The 21,893-nt window shown below is 45.2% G+C and overlaps 1 protein-coding gene across 2 annotated transcripts in view; it reads right to left on the reverse strand.

The window, feature by feature from the left end:
• Window positions 1-21,491, reverse strand: part of EFR3A (EFR3 homolog A) — a 68,915-nt gene extending 47,424 nt beyond the window's left edge. The window contains exons 1-2 of one of the 2 annotated variants that reach the window (XM_053929418.1): window positions 21,272-21,491; window positions 939-1,015 (exon numbers count right to left, since the gene is read on the reverse strand). In XM_053929418.1, the coding sequence (XP_053785393.1) occupies window positions 939-1,015; window positions 21,272-21,281 (87 nt within the window). In that variant the 5' untranslated portion in view covers window positions 21,282-21,491. Of the gene's footprint in view, window positions 1-873; window positions 1,016-21,271 lie in introns of both variants that reach the window. The other variant, XM_045204944.3, reaches the window with a different exon arrangement.
• Window positions 21,492-21,893: the final 402 nt, after the last annotated feature.

A 21,893-nucleotide genomic window follows, 5' to 3' on the forward strand; every position in this document is an offset into this window, starting at 1 on the left:
ACCACAAATTATGTAGGATATCTGGCAGCCAGCAGTATTTCATTGACGAGCCTCCTCTAATAGCTGATGTTGAAATCAGATTTGATTAAAAATGAGGTATACCTCTTGTATATAACATTCATATATAAATGAACGTTAAGACAGCCAAAAGGTTTCTATTGATGGCTACATTTTAAAATAAAGAAAATTCTGGAAATCAAACCCATGTTAATAATTTTTATTCATATCCACAAACACTAGACCAAAGGAGTCTTAGAAAATTTAGGAATGTCAAAACAAAACCTTTTAAAATAAACCCAGTTGCTTTGAAATCAGTAATCTTCCACAAGTAAAGTGACTTTTATAAAAAGTTTATAAGAATTTAAATAAAAAGAGAACAAACTCTGCCTGGAGAACTCTTTACATTTCAAGGTTCTCTTCTAAAAACTGTGGCCAGTCCTATTTATTCTTCCTTCTCCCAAGCCCAAATCCGATTATCATTCCAACCGGCCCCAGGAGCTCCCTGGACCTCCTTCCCTTCTCTGGCACAGCACCCTTTCACACAATACGGTTGTGACGGCCCGTTTACTTGTCGATGCGGGCGTGAGAGCAGGCAGCCAGGTCTGTGTTCACAGCTGTATTCTTAGCATTTCACACAAATAATCTGGCAGCAGTTCACAAAATTTGATGAGTGAGTATTACTTAAATTTACAAACTATACAGACAGAACATCACCTGTCCATCATTCCAAATGTATGCCCAGTCTATGAAAAAGATCTAAAAATTAGACAAGCAAGCACTGGTCGTTTAAAAGCAAAAGAAAGAGAAGTAGACAAATAGCAGAGAATGCGGTGAGGTTCAGGGGTAACAGTAGAGAAATGAAATGAGGGAAACCTGAGGGAGGTCAGCGGGGGGGATGGGTCAGCAAGAGAAGGGTCGGTAGATGCAGATCAAATTACTTTTGGATCTTCAGGGAAGATGTTGTCCACCAGGCGTTTGTAGCGAGGACGCAAAGCGGAACAGCAGCAACACACTCCTGTTCGAAAGAGAACAAAATCACAAAGTACAGAGATTATTCATACTGTAAATGGACCCCGAAATTCAAGTTTCTAAATGTTAAGGGTTATTTAAAATAAAGGGGAAAAATTCAAACTGCCACAGACAGAAAAAGGCGTACAAATGTAGTTACTGATTAAGAAATGAAAAAGTGAGCCCTGGCTGGTGGCTCGGTTGGAGTGTCGTCCTGTACACCAGAAGGTTGCAGGTTCCATCCCCGTCAGGGTGGGCAGAGAAGAGAGCCAAAGGATGCTTCTCTCTCCGCCCCCCACCTCCCTCTCTTCCCTCCCCCACCTCCCTCTCTCCCTCCCCCTCAACCCCTCCCTCTAAAGTCAATAAACACGCCCTCAGGTAAGGATAAAAAAGAGATGAAAAAGTTAAATTTGTTCTCCCCTCCCCAAAGATAGCAGGTACTAATGGGTTATTCCGAAGTTTAAAACCAAACTATTCGGGGGCATGTGTGAGAATGCACACACACAGAACCCTGCAGAACTCACCCTGTAAAGCAAGTCCATAATCACCGCTCCCCTGACCTCCTCTCTGATCTCACACTACTCTTTGCATACCCGCCCAACTCCCCCTCCCTCTGCTGGACCCAATCCACTCAGCTCCAGCCGCGGTGGTCTTAAAATGACCCTTCACTCCTCACTGGTGAACAGTTAATACTTTTATTTATATAATAATCATATAAGAAACTACAGTAGGTGGGGAAACAGGCTGAAAGGAAAGTCCAGGAATTATTTTTAAGTGCTCAAAGGTTGCTCTACGTATTCTCAGTCGTTGATGTCTTGGAAGGAGCAATGGATTTGGATCCAGAAGACCTGGGCTCACTCCAATTCTCTAGGTTTCTACATGACCTCAGCTCTAGGGAAAGAACTATGTAAGTGGGAAGAATCGGTTCTCTTGCCCTGCAAACTAATAACTTAACAGGAATACTGGTCTTGAGCCATTATAAAATTATTCTCAGGGTGCAGGAAACCGGGGCATACAAGTCACTGTACAAGCGTGCATTTGCATACATTTAAACCCCAAATATGGAACGAGGGGACACTCAGCTAGAAGTGGAAAGAACTCAGATCTAAGCAGACATCTGCTACCTTCTTACTGTCATGCAAGAGACGCCCTCAGATCCCACTCTGCCCAGGAAGTACGTGCCATCAGTCACGCACGCAGCCGGACACCAACTGCCAACCGAGTGCCCAGCATAGGCCAAAACACGTAAGGCTGACCCGGATTCACAGTACATGTTACCTACCAGTCAAATCCATCCGCCTCCAAATATCTCATTTGCACCTACCATGTGGCATCATGCTCGATGCCACAGCCGCAAGAAGGTATGGAAGACACACGCTCTTTGGCCTTGAGGAGTCTTAAAATGATATGAAAAACAGTGAATAACTGAGCAGTCCATACTTAGGCTGATAATATAAAATGCTGTCTATTGTTCAGCATGTTTTTTACTTTAACGGAATAAAAACAATGCTAAAGAGTCCGTTAGGAGACTTTTTCATATTAACACCAAAATGCCTGAATTCTTTTTACAATTCAAAATTGAAACACAGATCTGATTATTAGAAAGAAAAACAAGGGTAACAGCCAAAATGAGCAAAAGTCAGATGTGTTCACTGTGCATAATGCACTACACTTCAGACAAATGTTAGTACACCGAGTGAAACAGGTTAAGGTCAAACCTGTACGGAGCGACGAACTCATACAGGTCACTGCGCTAGCGCGTGACACCTATGATGAAAGAAGCGGACAACCTGTTAGGGAGCCTAAAGCGAACACCGTGCTAACAGGAATGCAAGACCAAAGGAACAGTAAACTCAGACGGCCGGCTGTCAGGGCGAAGAGGCTGGCAGGGGACTGAAAGCAAGTCCCAGTCCCTGAGTTCCTCATCGGGATGGTGAACTGTTACTTTCAGTAGTTAAGGATTCTTAATAAGCTGTTAAACTTCACTTACATGGACCCTGTCTGATATTATATATTGCTTTTATTTTCAAGAGCCTGTAGAAACTGTGACCTTGGGATGCATACACTATCCAGTCCCTGCTTTCAGAAAGCTTAGGTCTACTGGGGAGATGGCAGAAGAAAAAGGCAAAACGCCAGCAGGCAGCCCGGGGTGAAGGGCAGGGGTCTGGGTCAGACGGGCCTGGGGTGAGCCCGAGGCCTCTCACTGTCCAGCTCAGGGTCACTTTCTCTTCCTTCACGTATGTTCCCTCAACAGTCAAATTGATATAATCATGCCCTTTTCATACTTATTGGGAAATTATGTACAACTGTGTGCAGAGTTCTTATTAAGGGTGTAACACGTGGCAAGCGTTCAGTAAGACGGCAGCTACTGTTAGCAATGCAGTGACAGAAGTACAACAAGAGGGGTCAGCAGGGGGCTGGGGCCCTTGAGACGACATCCCCAACAATGTGCAAACCTCTGCTGTGAACTCATCCGCTCAAATCACAACCGTTATTATGGGTGGCTCACAATGAGCTTTCAGGAACGACATCAGCACCAGTGGTGGGGGGGCTGCCACTTCTGGAGGTGCGCATGGTGCTGCTGTTACTCTCTCGTACCTGTTCTCAGCAAGGTGGTGCTATCCTCTGTCTGAGAAATGCGGGGACAGGGGCTCAGGGGGCCCGTATGTCCCATCACACAGCTGGTAGCAGAGGAGCTGAGATTCCAACCACATCTGATGACTTCCGAGGGTAACTGGCACACTAAACTCAAGTACCGAACAATTCCTAAATTAAACATTTGAGCATTCCACACACCATGACCAATGAACACGGCTGCAGGAGTAAGTCTGACCGACGAGCAATGCACTTCCAGGTAGGAAAGCAAGTGAAGGATCGAGTTTCTCCACAACGCCCACATGAAAAGAAACAAAAACACCGTCTTGACCACTTACTGTACATGAAAAGCTACCGACTATAGAGAAGATACATAAAGCCAGGTTTAAAGTGATAAATTTACTCAGGTTTCAATAGAGTGAGAACATATTAAAGATAATACAAGGTTAAAAAGACTGTGGCGATAGTAACCATAACAGAAATAATTACCCACTCTTTCAAGTGAGAGGACACTGAACTTAGACGCATCGCGAGAAGGACTACAGTGGAGTCCCCGGACCTACTCAGGCACAGAAGTGCGGCCGGCTCCCCCGTCGAGGTCAGTTCATAAGGCTTTTCCAGCTCAGCGGCAGGGACCTGGACATAGTCTCTCATGCTGTCAGAGACCGTTTGCTCGTCGATGTTCCTGCTTCCAGATCCTTTCGCCTACTGTCCGGGAAGTGCTGCGTCCACTTCACTTGTAATTAATTAGCAGAGGGCACTAATGTAATGTAACTTATCCAACTCGTTGTTGACATCAAATATAAAGCTATCAAGCACTTGATAATATCCATATCGGATTCTGCTGGCAGGGTCAAATAGCTCAAACAAGATCCCATTAAGGTACCTGTACTGCTAGTTTAATAAAAGTAGTCTTCATGAAGTTCAAATGAGAAAATAAACATACTTATACCTGTTTTCCTTAAAGCATTCCTGTAATTCCTCCTCATCCCTGCTTCTGATCTTTTCCAACAAACTCCTCACTTTCTGATCTCTTCCCAATGGTCTCTTTTCCGAAGAAAAAAATGGGCTAAGCAGATACCAAAAGTCTTAAGCAACCAGCAAGTCCGAGCAGTCTTCTTTATCTTTAGTCCCAGCATATAAAGAAAGTGACCCGTGGAATTCAGAACCCTGATAATGACGCACAGGGTGAGAAACAGAAAGTCTACGAGAAAATGGAACAGGGGAAGAGTCGGAAAGAGAAAAATGATGACCCCCCAGCAAGTGCCAGGCTCATGGGGCCATCCGTTCAATAGACAGGAAAATCCTCCTACCTACCTCTCAGTGCTTAGGAGCACTAAATTAATATAAAAACTCCCTGGACTGCAGAAGTCACTTAAAAATATGTCAACATAGTTTTTAGTAAAATTTGCATACTCCTAAGTTAACCATTTCTTCTTTAAAGACACCCAAAGACTAGCTCTTCTCTCGCCCCAACACCATTCTCACGTGGACTCGTCCACATCCCCTAGCCCTCCCCTCACACAGAGTGAGAGGCCTCAACCCCCAGCACCTTCCTCCTTTGACGGTGAGATTGGGAATTGATTTCCAGCCTGTCCTAGCCTGTTCACAGAAAGACTTGAGGAACAGCACAGAAATCTGCACAGCACGGGTCAGGTGCGTGGACACACAAAGGTTCTGGAGGGATTCCACTTATTTCTAAGTGGCTGGTCTGGCAGCGCATACTTCTAGCGTGTGACGACAATTGCTTTCCCATGAAGTAAGTTTGGGGGGTTGGATGCTTAATAAAGAGCCCTTTTAAAATAAACCACTATACTTTCAACTAACCGTATCACTCAATGATAATTTAAATCTAGCTGGAAATAGTAATGCCTCCGTTATTAAACCACTATTGATCTACTAGTGTCTCGAGCACTAAGCCCCACCCGGGCACTGGGTACTTGGAGTGAAACTGGCCTCTAGCGCTGTCACTGGAGGAGGAACGCACAGGTCCTGTGTGGGATCCGCCGTATGACTCCGGAGCAGGCCGATCAGTAAAGTAGAAAGTACCAGTGTCTATACCTCCTCCATAGCGATTCTATCTCCTCAATCGATTCTCGACTGTAATGAATCAGGAACTCACTGGCAGCTTTAGGGCTCGCTAAATTTCACACTTTGAGTGGGAATGGCTGTGATTACTGGGTTTAGTCCTGTATGTATGTCTCTCGGAGCACCTGTAACAATTCACTGTACTTGCTTATACACATGTCCGTCTTTACAGCTAGAGCACAAGTCACTCCAACGTACAGCCCGTATCTTCCTCATTGCTGTGCAATAAGAATGTGAATAGGGCAGGCTCTTACATACAGTGTTTCTTTACTAAGTGAACATAGACGCAAAGGGAGCTGATAAAATGAATTTGAGATCTGCGGTAATACGTGCTGTAAGAATCAAAATCACAAAGACAGTACCCTGCCCACTAAATAAAAGCCAGAACAATATGATTTCTCTGACGCACAGATGCCAATGCCAATGAATCACTTTAAACACTGATGGTTTATTTTTAGGCCCAGCAGAGGACGTCAGTAATCAAGGTGAAAGAGACAGACTGTTTTTCTGTTAGATTCAAAAATTCATCACCTCAAGATTCTAGCTCCGTGGTGCCCAAAGCCCTCTGAGAGTCTGCATCACATACGTTCCCTCCAAGGTAAAAACTACAAGTCAAGTTACCCACATAGTCGGTGCCAGAACAGCGTGCTCACTTCACACCACTAAAAGCTTCAGTAACATGACAGCCCCACTCGCACACAACCCCCCCACGTACCGGACTCTGATACGCCTGTGTTATAGAGGGGCGACACCGAAGACAAGGGTCTTCCAAGGTCACAGGGACCCCACGGCCTTAAGGGCCACAGTAGTGCAGACAAGAGTGGTTTTAGGCAGGACACGGGACTTGACCAGAGGGCTTCCCTGAAGACTGAGCAGACTGAACTATGAGGACAGGCTGGGGACAGTGAAGGTCAATTACAGTCGGATGGAACAACGCAAGCACCGCAACAGAGGACGGCAGGTGGGAGAGCCAAAATGCATCTTCTAACGGCCGGAGCTTAGACAGGAAGGAACGCCGGGGACGGGGCTCAAACTCGGCCTCAAGAGTTTAGGAACTAACTAGACAGGGGGTCAAAGAAACAGGAACAACACAGTCTTATCTTGAGGAAAGTGTTCCTTTTAAAAAGATTTTAATCCATTAGAGGAGGATTTTATTACATGATTCTTTCCACGTGTAATTCTATCCCTCCTCTCCTTTCATTCTCAATTTCACTGCCTGTTCTCATTCCCAGGCACACGCACCTTGTGGAAGAGCGAGGGGCAACCGGAACCAAACGCCCCAGGTCTGTTGTCAAGGACGGCCCTCCCACTGCACCCCAATCCCTGGCTCTACAACAGGCACAGCACTACACTTCCCCAAACTGCTCTGAGTCTCTGTCTTTAGAAAAAGGCAGCCTTATGCAGAGTCAACTAGTGTTTGGTCTGTACTCAATGTGTGTTTCCCTCCCCATACAATTTTTAATCCAAGAATATGTGTCTCCTACTTACACAGTCAATTTGTAGATTTTATACCTAGACTTAACTGGACTGTATACTATCATATTTAACTGAAAAAGATTAAGTATTACTCAGCAGAACTATCCAAGGACAAGAGCAATAAAACGTAGAATAATCTGGCTTTTAGAAACTATATTCCTGAAAGATTGTATGTGAAAAACCTTCTGGAATCATCCTATGAAAAAAATTACTGCAAATATTAAAATCAGAAAACCCAATTCTCCATTCGTTTCACCTGATGTTGGCTTAGTTTGCCAAACAAACAAGCCATCAGTGGCTGACACAGGAACCAGAGCTGCAACCAGGAAAGACAAGCGCTCCCACCTCTGCCCCACCAATGCTGGGATGGAGCGTGTGGCTCATCCCTCCTTCTCAGACTGCGTCCCCGGCCCTGCAACCCACAGACGGCCTTCAAACGAGCTCAGGTGGCCATGGTCTCGGAAGGCGAGTGCAGCTCTCCTGTGTCCCAGTCGCCAGAGGTAAGTAATTAGATGAAGCAGAATTGAAAATTGAAATAAGTGTGTGATGCCCTTTTTAATCTAATATATAAAGTATTAACTAAATGTCCTTTATGATAAAGTCAGTAGTACTGTTAAGAATTACAAAACGAATAACGTTTTCTCCATATAATAGTTTTTTTTTTAAGTATGTGAGCAACAACTTTCCTTTTGAATCCAAACCACTGTATTACTATATTGAGATTTACCTTGCATAATTCATGTGTTCTGGGGAGGGGAGAATTATGCAGTGGTAGAAGATAAATTTAAGTATCGTGATGAATAGGGAGAGACACAGAGGAGGGGCAAAGGCAAACAGACTGCTACATAGAATTCAAAGTGGAACTGAGAAAGTAAGACACTAAGCACTAATGGCTTTTAAAGACCTACTTAAAACACAACCTAACAAAAACTCGAGCTCACACACACACACACACACACCTTGATCTTCAAAAGGAGACTTAACGCCCACCTAGGAAAACAGCTGGCAGAGCCATTAACGGTTCTGACAGTGTGCACTTCTGGAATACATTTCAACAAATCTATTTTCTACAAAAACGTATTTCCCACTTCTCAGAGCCAATCTTGGTAAATACACAATACACTTGACTAATGAACAATACTAGGAGTGCCAACCAACCCCTCACCTCCACTGTAGAAAAAGACCATTTAACTTTTGACCCCCCCAAAACTTGGTACCACTAGTAACAGCCGACTGTTGCTCAGAAGCCTCACCAAGAACACAAACCATCAATGAACACATATACTGCATGCTATACGTACTGTATGCAGGGGTGGGCAAAAGTAGGCTTACAGTCGTGAGCGCATGAAACACAATCGACTCTTGCATTACTTACTCATTAATTATTGATTACTTATTTGAGCATTTACAAGACTGTACCTAAGAGCACTGTGCCACTGTGCCATTCTTTTGAGTTAATAAATCTATCGTAATAATCAAAACCTGCACATCTTTCTCCATGCAAACTGTAAAGCTACTTTTGCCCACCTTGTACCACATTCTTAAATAAAGCTAGAGGAAAGAAACCGTTATTAAGACAATCACGAGAAGGAGGAAATACATTTAGAGCATTTACTGGGGAAAACCCGTGTGTAAGTGCCCTGCGCAGTTGAACCTGGCCTGCTCGGGGGTCGACTGCGTAACAGAGCCAGCCGAAGAGCAAGAGAGGGTCATCTCCCTGTAAGAAGTGCTGCCTGTTACAGGACCAGACTTGGGGGCTTAGAAACCCACAATGCAGACCCAGGCCAAGCGTCAGCCCAGCAAAAGATGAGCTCGCAGAGCCGTGTCTGGCCTTTAAGGACACAAGTTGCCAATCAGTGATTGGTACGGCCCCAGGGTCCAAGGGTGCTTCCACATGTTAGCACCTTGAGAGTGACTGAGGGCGCTGTTAATGACTCTGCCAGGGCCAGCGGCACAAACCTTGACCGTCACCGGTAACCCAGGGCCTAGGATGATCCTGCTTACTATCTTAGACTGAGTGCTGGGACATGTCTAAGGCATCAAACAAAATGATCCAATTTTCAGTTCCAGCTACAAAATGAGGAAAGGCAGTGGCCCTCCAGCCAAGACAGATGAAGAGAGATGTGGGGGGTGGAGGGGAGGAAACACAGAAGACTGGTAAAAATAATACCGTAGAGTCTGCCTAAGCTTCGATCTTTCTGGTATACAATAATTACAGCCTTAATGTCATACAATGTAGTACTTTTGGTAGAAAGCTCATTAACTGACACACTGCCTAGACGTTTGTAATTAAATGTTTTATAAAATGCCTGTGATAGTCAAGGTACTGAGCTCGGCATAGTGAGATGTGTGAATAATTAACCACGCTGTTCCTGACACCATGATCCTTAAAATACAACATAATTATAAGAAATCGATGTTACAGAAAACAAGATAACTATTCCTTTACTAAGAACAAAAGACAGGTGCAAACAAAATCATAACGTAAAGTAACTGAATTCACCCTCAGTCGTATAATTAGGCATTAGAAGCAGAATTATATATACTTAATTACGCTCATTTTCCCACCACACTCAACACTAACACATCCCCAGGGACGACTACCTGTCCTAATTTCCCTCACAAAACCAGCACCCACGAGCCTTCCGCTTCTCCTGTGTGAATATGCTTATCCTCTTAGAGGAAAAGGTTATGTCCTTTGTTTTCATAGTACGTTTTCTTCCGGTGCTCTGTGAGCCATCGAAAGAACAATTCCCTGGAGTATTCTTTAAGTTGAACACTCCCCAGCCCCAACCAGGATATTCTGCGTCAATCTCCAGGGACAGGACACCAGAGTTCCTATTTCTAAAAACCACCCCCCTTCCTGTTAGGACCATCATGCACACCCAGGTTCAGAAGCCACTGCTCCAGAGAGCCACCCCCTATACAAGGACTTAAACAACTAGTACCTGACATTCTCCTCCTGTGCGTTTTAGGTACTCGGGGTACTGTTCCTGTCTAATTTATGCAAAAGATAAAAAGTTATAATACAGTCTGTACCTTAAGATCATCTAATACATCACAATAAATGAGTCACACAAAGCACTATCCATGAGCCCAACTGAGTGATGGAGGTGATAAACGCCAGGGCGCTTAGAAACAACTTCAAAGAAGATGTTGACGTGATAAAGAGCTATCACTGCCAGCAAAGTGCTGGGGTTGGTGGCAGCGACCTCCAGAACCTCCCCCATACTGTGAGGCGAGGCCACCCCATGCCCCCGTGGACGAGAATTCCTAAGCAACTTGCATCAGTTCCTCCCACACGGCACACGGGCAGAGGGTTAGGCAGGCGATGGGCCTGATGCGGGTCGTCATTATTCTCATTTTCATGCTTTGACACTTTCCTTCCAAGTGAACCTGCCACGCAGGTAACAGGAAAGTCTGCTGAGGTTCTTAGTAAACAAAACACTTCATACTAGAACCCGATGAATGTTTAAAATTCAAACCTAGACTCACAATGACAACCTTTCACTCCTCCTTCCTCCTCAGAAGTTGCTTAAATGTGGCATTTCCAATTTGTGAAAGTAAAAAAAAAAGTGACATTTTCCAGAAGCCTTTAGAGAGGCTGTGACGTTTACATAAGGCAAAATGAACGCAAAACGAATATGAGGTTGAAATAGTTTAAGGACTCTCCCTCCACAGGTTAAAATGTTTGTATCGTGATTATGGTAATCTGACACTGCGTGATTTCAGATTCTTACACTTAAAAATACTCCACGTGAGTTTAAAAATTCAGAGGTAAAAGTATCTTCTTCATAAATAAGAGGTGAAAAAGAACTGGAATTTCAGAATCTTACCACTCAGTCTCTTTAATTTTAGCAAGTCTCCTAATATTTAGCAAAGTGAGTCCCACTGAATCAAAATATAGGGAGCAGGCAAGGCAGGGCACCTGGGGATTCCCATTATAATCACTGCTCAGGGAAGCCCCAGGGCTCTTGTGTTACATGAACATCAGGCCTTTCCATGTATTTATCACATGTAACGTTCATGGTATACAAGTTACACCTCAATAAAGCTGGTTTTAAATCAGTTTTTTCCTTCATTATACTTATTTGACTTGATATGTAATTGTAAAGAAGAAGAAGGGTGGGGGTTCCTGCAGTTTAGCTAAAGCTCTAAAAAGAAATTATAAAAAGCCCTGCCCTGACCGGGTTGGAGCATCACCCCATACACCCAAAGGTGGCGGGGCGGGGTGGCGGTGGGGCTCATGCCTAGTCACAGTACACACCTAGGTTGCGGTGTGGGTTCAACCTGGGTCAGTGCGTGTATGAGAGGAACTAATCAATGTTTCTCTCTCCCCGCCCCTCTAAAATTAATAAACACATCCTTGGGAGAGGATTTAAAGAAATAATAATGAAAATTTTAAAATTTAATTTTTTTAAAAAGGTCCAACACATACAATTCCTGCTTAAACAAAAAGGCACTACAGTCCAGGAAAACAGACCCTTAAATCAAAAGATACTAATTTGTGCCCTCGTTGGGGTGGGTCAGTGGACTGAATGCCACCCTGCGAACCAAAGGGTTGCCCGTTCGATTCCCAGTCGGGGCACATGCCTGGGTTGCGGGCCAGGTTCCCGGTTGGGGATGCGAGAGAGGCAACCACACATTGATGTCTCTCCCCCTCTCTTTCCCCCTCTCTTCCTCTTTCTCTAAGAATAAATAAATAAAATCTTTAGAAAAAAGGTATTAATTTGTCACTGTTATGACTATAAAGAATCTGCCATAGGCAATGACTGTGACTTTTTCCAGTTAACTAGGTTGATTTATTTTAAATTAAAAATCCTCTGAATATTTCACAAGCAGGATATGAGTTATTTTAGGCAAAATTCAAAACATCTTTAAAATTCCCCAGATACATAATTTAAAATTTTTTTTATTTCCTCATTAGTCAGAGAGTAACAAAAGTGTTAAATCTGTGCGGGTGTTTGTAACTTCCAAAGTTATTTTTAGAACAAATAGATTTAATATACCAATAGCATTGATTCTTCTTATGGATTTCACAACACCCACAGTGTCTATGCCATATGTCGGAGAGTTTCGTCGGCAGCGAGATGATGAAGTTTTCTGATCGAGCAGCAGAGGAAAAGACAGGCGGCACACTAATTATGTCTCTAAACGGAACACAGAGTTCTTCTTATTAAGTTATTTCTCTACCCAAAGTTTGAAGACAGCAAAATGCAAACTAGAATTTGTTGAGTAAGCCTAGCTAAGTAAAAGGGTTTAATTAAAAAACATGAAACTACTAACTTAGCCCTTCGTGGTTCAGTGCTGGATGCAGCCTCCCCAAACGTGTCACCAACGCACAGCAACTCCAAACGTTTGCATCCACTCCGCACGCGGGCGTTTGGTAGCACAAAGTCAAGAGCCTAAGACTCCTTGAAATTTTCGAGTATTCCTTTAATGTATCTCACACACACACACTATTTTTACAGAATTGATTTTTATGTTAATCAAAAGTCTAGAAAGGCAATCTAATCTTTTCTAATCTGCATTATTAAATGAATCATAAACCAAAATGTGATGCTACCGTAAGATTTCAATGTATTACTGACTTTTCCTCAAGTTCAAAGTTAACACTTACTACTCCTAATGCATGGAAGAAAAAGAAAAAACACAGCACTTCCTGTGGCATACACACAAAGGACCTGGAACCCGGCAGACACTTGTAGTTGTCATATTATTATTACAACTATAAAAAGAAACTTACTCTTGAAAGTTTTAAATGATTGATTCTAAAAATTATTTCACTTTTATGCAAACACTCAAATTGTTAGCAGTGCAATTATAGATTAAAAAATTAATCTAAAATTGCAGAAACTCAACAGCGTAACCCATCTTAATCACACTCACCCCTCCCTAATGTTCTTGGAACCCTAGTGTTCGGCCTTAACCAGCATGCTGCTGGGACCTCTCAGCTTGGGAACAAAAAGAGCAGCAGTATCTCTACTTGCTGAGAAGGAAGACTAGAGCCTGTCTACTGCATTCCACTGAGTCAATACCCAGAAACCAGCGGGCGGGGGCGGGGGGTGGGGGCAGTCTGAGCTGTGAGGGGAGAAACTGAGTCCTGCTGAAAACTCTGAGAGCAGAGCGGACTGATGCTCTCAGGTGACACCTTCTGTGTCTAAACGCTCCTCAGTTCTTCATTTACAATAAAGCACTTCCTCCCCACGTTTACAAAAACATTGCATCTGCCTCCGGAAAGTCATTCAGTTCTTGCATGGATACACATAACAATAAGACTTAACGAAGACAGCACTGGAGTAAGTTACTAATAGTTCAGTTCTAGATGAAGTACTTTAGATTACATATAGGAAGCCGCCTAGTTTCTGTTTGCAAACTGCACAATTCAGCCTGTCTACCCAGGAGTTAGAGTTTACATCCCCAACCAAGGATCACCTCTGACGGTCTGTCTCTTCGCCTGCTAGGGAGCAGTGACAAGACAGTTAAGGACAGGAGTAGAGGGCACTACACACCATGTTAAGATACATGATCATCTTTAAGTCCTAAAGTTTTAAAATAAGATTTTTTTTTCTAACACTTTGTAAATTATCCTTGACATAGCATCAAACAGTAAGACTGTCCAGCTTACTTTCTTTTACTTGCCACACTGGAACGTTTCAAATGCTTCTCCAAGTAAAGGGACTGCCATCTGGACCTTACACAGTTCTTGCCACCTGAGCAGCCACTGCAGTGGTATTGGGTTGACCAATGCCCACCCGCTCCCTGTTCCGCCCCTCTGCCTCCTCAATCCTTAAGTGGATATTTCCCTCTAGACTGTGTCCTAAGCCTCTCTGCTCTCTTTACAAGCCACTCCTTTACTTCTTTTTACTGGTATTCTTAACAACGCTCCCTGAATGCCCTTCAGGCGCTACACACTCGTCACACGCTAAAATGAACTCACTTGCCATCTCAATTTCCCCAAAATGCTCTTCCTCCAAAAGTCCCTGCATCAAAGCAGAGCAGTCCACTCCCACGGTCAGGCCTGAACCCTGGAAGTGACCCCTGACTCTTCCCCCTCCCTTGGCCACCGATCCAATACCTCTATCCATTGTACTTCCTCCTCAGTCTTCAGTCTCCCCTGCAATCCACCCCCACCCCCAGTCCACGTCCAAAGCCCACCACTCAGGCTACTGTGCCTGACTAACGGTTCTCCAACCTCTCATATGTGTTTCCATAGCAACCTGGGCCACTCTTTCAGTAATGTGAGTCACTCCACATTACTCACTGTGTACCATGGACCAAGCGCTGTTATCAAAAGCTGTGTGTACAGTGGCCAAGAAAACAGGCAGAGGGGCTCATAAATCTCCCTGTCTGGTCAGTATACTTGCAAGCTCAGTACTTGTCTTCCCCACCAGAGCAGGCTGCGTGAGAGCAGGTACCACGTCCATGATGGCACCTGTTATGACCAGTATGTGGGTGCTGGGGGCTCCTCCGTGTCTAGTGGAATGCACACACGGCGTGCAACAAGTATATGCTGAGTGAAAGACAAATTTACCATATATACGAAGTCTCCACCTTCCCCAGCACAAATGACTTATGCCGACCGGCTGCGGATTATTTTCACGTGCACGGCTCACCGCTAACACTTCCGCGAACCCACACTTCTCCAACAATCACCACTTCCAATCAACTAACGTCTCTGAAACCACTCAGGCTTACAACAGCATCTTCCACTCGTCTTCCCCTTGCAGTCTCTCCTCTGAACTCCGCAACATGCTTCTCAGGGTGCCTGCCAGTTCCTGCTTTTCGTGGTAGCCACCTACCTATACAAGGTTCTAGAAATTAGATATACTTTTCTAAGCTAGGGGCCACTGTATTAACCTCTGTGTTCCACACCTAGCAGTGCCTTGCACATGCAGGCACTAAAATGTTTGGGGAATGAATCAGTCGGTTCCTAAGAGAAATCCAACAGGAAAACAAGAAAAGCTGAAAGAAAACTCCCGTAACTCCGAGAGCGCATTGACAGTGCCTATGACCGAGAAATGACCACAAAGAGAAATTACACAACTGCCTTCCTGGACATCAATACAGCAAAACCAGTGAGACGCCATCAGCTCAACGGTTTTGGTTTCTGTGTCTAGGTTCCTACGCTTCTGATGCTAAAACATCTTATGCTCTTGTCAGAGGGTACATTCTAGTGTCTGAGACTGTAACTTTCAGACTCTTTATAAGTAGCCACCTTACTTCCCAACTGAGATCACATGCAGAATCCTACGAGTAAAACAGATCTACCAGCTGAAGTGGGGTCGGGCAGAGAATCCCACCTGCTGAGTCTCTGCAGCATCCTCTCCACACGAAGTCCCGATTGTGCTTCCAAGGGAGGCGTTCAGAAAACTCTGGCTCTAAAGGTAACTCAAGATTCGCTTGTGCCGCCCTCCAATGCAGACCGAGAACAACATGGAATCCTTAGGAACCAGCAGTGAGAAGCCGCTACGTCAGGACATGTGGGCGGACACCCACGTTTCTTCCATCGCTCTCCTGGACGTGAACTGTCCCCTTTCACAAAGCAGGTGCAGTAAGACACACCTGGCACTGCTTCCCAAAGGTGTTCCCATCCTGGGAAGACGCGAAACACCAGATGGAACCAGGGGAAAAGGTGGCATGGATAGCCAAGTCACTTAAAAGTCTCCCTCTAATCTGGGCTGTGAACTGAAGAGGAAACGAGACTCCGGACGCTCACACAGTCCAGCCAGCTAACAGAATGGGAAAACCCAGAGGGGCTGAGACCCCCGCCCCAAATCCCAGCTGTCACACACTCACCCGCAGTGCCCTCCTCCCTGCAGATGCCCTTTTGGAACCAAGCACAGCAGACGGCAAGAATCCAAGACGCAACTATCTTGTCCTGACAACATGCTGATTCCAATAACATGTTCATACAGTGTTTCTACCTCTAAAACCCAGTTGCATAAATTCTACTACATCTGAAGACCCCTGAAAGATACTCTCATTTTTCATTAGTAAATCAAACAGCTAGTAAAATTACCTATAACTAAGCTGATGAATCGGTTTAAGTCAGGTGTCATAAATAAGCCACTCCTTTCCATTTCCAGGCCAGCCCTTTGGCGTGGCAGACTCCTTTTTGCAAAGTTTATGTGACCCTAGGAATTGACAATGGCAAACTTGAACACCTTATACTTCATTTTCTCTGCCCAGCAGGAGCGAGATCCATTTAAAGTTAAGTGCAACCAGAGTGCAGAGAACTTCACAGCCAATTGCCAAGACAGTTGTTGAAAAGCTAATTAAATAGCAGGGGTATGAGGAACACTTAGCATTATCCAGGAAAACTACCACAGCAGAAATACCCTGGAGCTCAGGTAATGAAAAGAAAAACATGTAGCTGAGTAACTCACCAACTAAGAATAACGACAAAAATTAATGGCATTTAGAAAGACCGAAGTCCTGTTGGAAGACTACAGGACTAATTTTGGAATATAGCAAGCTCTTGATTCAGAGGTACAATGGAAAAACCCTGAGTAGTGACTCCTTCTTTAATAAAAAATCGGAATCCTGCTACCTAGTAATACTTACAGTGAGAGCAGTTAACAAAGATGAAAGGGGGAAGGAGACACCCCATGCGGGAGGAGGCGGAGGAGCAACCACCACTCCTGTCTGCTGTAGAGCGCAGAGCGCGCTGGCTCACCTCAGAACGAATGAAGCTGGCAAATGCGTGTGACAAGATCTTGATGCGTGTGACATGTTAATGATAGGAGGAACTGCTTACATTCACTTTGTGATCACACTCCCTTAGAACTGTATTCATTCTACGGCGCACAATCATTCAAAAAAAAAAAAAAAGGAAAAGAAAAGAAACCTACAAACTCCCTATAAATTAAACCCACACATAATGACTCATCGCAACCTTTCAGGGTTTCATGACGGAAACTGCCACTTAATAACTCGGGAATTATTTCTTCCTTCTCGTGGCTAAGAAAGGAAACGCTGCCATTTGCAATAATACGGATGGACCTCGAGGGCTTGACGCTAAGTGAAGCAAGCCAGACAGAGAAAGGCAAATACTGTATGATACAAAAAAAGAAAAAGGAAAAATATTTCTTTCTCCTTTTGGAGTAAAACACCAATAAGAAAAAAGCCTCATTATTTTACTTCCTACTCAGGAACCGTGTAATTCCCCAACCACTGCTCAAAGTCATTCGCAGACTTCGACAGTTCCTGTCCCGACAGCAAGAGCAACAGCACGCACCAGTTCTCTAAGCCACAGACGGGGTCAAAACCCTTTGATCAGCCACGCAACACTCTTTTATGGGCCAAAGCAAGAACCGGTTCAGAGCAACAGCGTAATGTTCATTTCAGGGTTCTGAAAGAATGATACTGTCTGGAGACATTTCTGGTGGTTACACTTGGGGGATAGGGAGGGTTACCACTGGCTTCCTGTGGGTGGGCGCCAGAGATGCTGTTAAACACCCTGCAATGCACGGGGCAGGCCCGCGCCTCCCACACAAACAACTGGGTGGTCCAAGACATCGACCGTGCAAAGACTGGAAAACCCTGATTTACATTATGGTTTGCAGGCCTCCATTTGTATTCATTCTTGTCTCTGGCCTTGCATATTTTACAGGCATACCTGCTGAGAACCTAATCAGACAGTATAAAAATTTCCTAACACCGTTTCTATGGGAACAAAGTTACTTCAGGCTACGGTATCCAAAGAAAACTTCGCTGACCCGAGTTAAGATTCAATGAATCATTTACTCAGCATTTACCAAGCACCCATCACGTAATGAGGCAGGCGCTAGGCAAAGTGACAGTGTTAAAAAACACGGACAGTATCTGATGACTGCAGGTCCAGCTCCTGCCGGGCGCAGAGCAGCGAGTGGGAGGGAAGAAGTGGGGCTGGGAAGCCGGAACCATCTCGTCCCAGTCCCAGCGGCAGCGCTGCCCTAGTCGGGTTCCTTCACTTCAGCTTCGCGCTCTCCATTTCTGCGGTAGGTCAAACAGGGCCTCTCTTAAAGTGGGAGATAATGAAAAATAGATAAAGCACAAAGCATACTGCCTGGCACACAATCAGTACTCAATAATTAATTCAATAGCAAATTTTAAAGTTTCTATAAAGTAAAGAGTAAGCTGGAAACTGCCAGTGTGCCCATAAAACAGACAGCCACTCTAACTGTTACTATGACAACTTGAACACAACTTTGGTGAAGCAATTACATGACATATAACTTCCTTCAAATTCTGGCTCCCGTCTCCATCTCCGGCCTTATCTCCCACCACCTACACCATCTGTAATGCAGCCCTACGTCCCCAGAAGTGGGGACAGATTAAAAGATGAGATCTGATAGTAACCAAAACAGGGTCAAGCCGAAGGTCACCATGAGAAAGGAAATTCTTCAGCTGTAGCTCTGGCAGCACACGCAGGTGCTGGGGGGGCTGGGCGGCAATGAACACACACAAAAGGCCCCTCAGCCAGCAAATCTGTGCTCCTTGTGGTCAGGAGTCACAGGGCCCAGATTTGCGTTCAAGGCCTGGCTCTACTGCACGTGTGACCTGAATTGAGGTACTGGAGTCTCCCGATGAGCAAAGTAAACTAAAACGAATGGATTAATAAGCCTTAACATTTCCTCCACTCAAAATTCTGATTCAGGCTTTGAAAATCTTTAAGATCAAAATGTTTCTTAACAATCCTTTGAAGGGAGGAGGATGAAATAAAAGGTTTTAGAGAATGATGTGTCAAATTATAGGTTCACAGGTTTAAAAAGATCGTTTAGTGAAACAGTCTTGAAATCTGTGCTTAGCGATTGCTGCAAACACTGTGTGACTGTAAGTGACACAGAATTGTTCTTGTGTGGCAGCAGCTTCCTGTCAGGGATCCTTCCGGGGAGCTGCTTTCTGAAGGAGAGTCTGCAGCTCTCCAAAATCACTACAGCTGAGCTACTGGCATTCATGAGATAAGCCATTGCTTAGCCTTCAAGGGTGTTCCATGCTCTCTCGGATTCCGCTTACCTCTGAGAGCACCAACATTCCAAAGAAGTAACAAAATGGCAACAGTACAATAATCCTCCGGCTTGGAGCAAAGGTCACTTTCAGAATTACAGAGTCCGAGACACCCTAGTAATCACCTCCCACACTCACTTTACAGAAAAGCACTACCTTTATTTCATTAAACCCTTAAGGATGAACTGGTTAGGTTCGTAAAAGAGTCTCTTAATTCATTTGACATTAAAAAAAAAAGGTCACCTTATTTAGAGAGGATTTTTTTTCCTTAAAAACATCCCTAAAGAAAGTAATCACTTTGCTATCTCTGCTTATGAACTTATCACGCTGGAATTTTCTTCTACACACAAAATTTCTTAAAGTACTACCGTCCACTGCGCTGCCCCAGAAACTCCGCCCTCAGCGAAGAGACAGAGGAACACTGCTGCTGTCAGAGCGCACCGCCAGCTAGTGCCGCACTCCCACGCAATCGCAGAAACTGTACCATAATGAGTAGTAACAACAATAACGACAAATAAACATCTTACTTGCCTTCCAGCTGTGCCCTGAAATCTGCATTCCTCACTCTGCCCAGTACAGCATGGCTTCCTTACATCAGCTCGCATTGCAAATCATACATTTTAAAAGAAACAAGTTTTCTATATCCACTCAATGAACATAACTAAAAATGTGCTTAATTTCACAGGACTCTTAGACTGCCATTCTACCCATAAATTCCGTCCCTTTCAAGAGCAGGCGTTTACACTCTTCAGTTTGCTTTCTTAGAAAGTAAGCGATTAGCACAGTGCGAATCACAAATGTTCACTGAATAACGTCAACATGAATTTAGGACTAAACTGACAGTAATCATGACAACCCGCCAATCCAGAGGAATAAAAATATAAACCGCTGACATATTTACTGGATACAGAATCCCAGAACAAGAGTGAAGGACACACAGTACTGTATAAAGAAAACAAAATCCACCTCACCCACACACGTTTGAGGAGTTAGGAGTAATCTTTGTATCAAGATTATTTAAAGATTTCCCACGGCATTACATAAACCTTTCCAGTATCAGGAACTAATTCCTCTTTACCCACCACTAGATAAAACATGCATTTGAGGCTGACCTGGAAATCCAGGGTCCCATATGTCTACCAAAATAACGACGGTTGGAGGAGTTATGATTTCTAAGAAATATGCGCTATATTAGGAACATACAAATATTTAAAGATTCTACAGCATAGAACATTTACTCAACAGAGACCTACGTGAAAAGACTCAAATCCATTATAATGATGCTTTCTCTACATCCAAGATCAGGGTGGATCCATATGGGCCACTTTTTAAAACGGGTCACGGGTAGTAGTATCCAAAATACCTCCCACATCCAGTGATTTTCAAACTTTAGGGTCCCTCAGTAACACATAGGGCACTTACTACATATACAAATTTCAGGGCCCAAACTCCGAATCTTATTCGAAGTGTTTTGTGAGGAGCCCTAAACCGGCATTTTTAATGACCTGCCAGGTGAATCTGAAGCAGGTGGTCCTACAGCCCCCTCTGGAACGTCTAACCCTAACAAATTCCCAAAGAACATATACTTCAACCACCCCGACGATCTAAGAGCGAGCAAGTCAAGGCTGCGAGGACTTGGGGTGCCGCCTGGAAGGACCCTGGGCAGGGCCCGGACCCCGGGCAGGGCCCGGACCCCGGGCCGGTGCATCCCACCAGGGCTGGTCCTCGAGGAAGTGACAAGGTGATGGCGATGGGGCCGCGTCATTTTCATTTTTCCATAAAGTCCCACTTTGCTCTAGAGAAAGCTGGGGAAAGATCTTGGACTTTTAAGTACCTGAGGTCTAGGTTACTACAAAGTTATGTCACTAGCAGCCCTGCGTCCGTAACGCTCCAGGTTCAGTTTCCCCGTCTGTGCAACGGGCTCTTACCACCGCCCCCTGGGAAGACTAAGGCGAAGCGAAACTAACTCGGCACGTCGCGGGCACTTCCTGGCTCTGCCCAGCCCCGATCGGCTTCCCGAGCGCCCCGGCGGACGACCCCCCCGGACTGCGCGCCCACCGGGCCTCAGCCGCTCAACGCCCCCCGCCCGGCAGCCCCCCGCCCGGCCACTCACGGGTAGGCATGGTGACCCCCAGCCGCGATCGCCGCCGCTCCGAGGCTCAGCGGGGCCGCGCAGGACGCGCCAACGGTGGCATGACGCGCCAGCGTCGAGCCGCGGAGGACCGGCCGAGGCGAAGGGCGAAGGGCGAAGGGAACGGGCGCGGACCGGCGGCTCAGGCTACGAAGCGGGCGACAGCTGCCACGGCCGGCCCAGCTCCGCGCCCGACGACGCGGTGGCCGTCCAGACGCCCTGACGTCAGCACGTCGCCGACGTCCAGGCCCCGCCCCGGAGCGCTCACCTCCGGGCGTGGAGGCTGGGCGGCGCGGCACTGCAGTGGGGGCCCTTGGGGAGGCTGGCGCATGGAACACCTTCGATCTTCGTTTTATTGTCAAACCCTAGTGATTTGTGTAATACTCGTTTTCGTGAATCCTCACTCGAAGTGCGTTAGCAATATTTGTTTCTTACAGTTGCACCACTTTAAGATGCTTGAGCGGGTGAGCGTGATTGCTTTCAGAGCATGGGTACCTGTAGGCTTTTTCTTTGATGGGCTATTGAACTCGCCCTGCGTTCTGTCGTCTCTGATAGCACATTTTTGTTGTTGTTTATTTTATTTTACTTTTTTGAGACGCGCTGA

Source organism: Desmodus rotundus, chromosome 8 (assembly GCF_022682495.2).
Source record: "Desmodus rotundus isolate HL8 chromosome 8, HLdesRot8A.1, whole genome shotgun sequence".
NCBI classification, from domain to species: domain Eukaryota; kingdom Metazoa; phylum Chordata; class Mammalia; order Chiroptera; family Phyllostomidae; genus Desmodus; species Desmodus rotundus.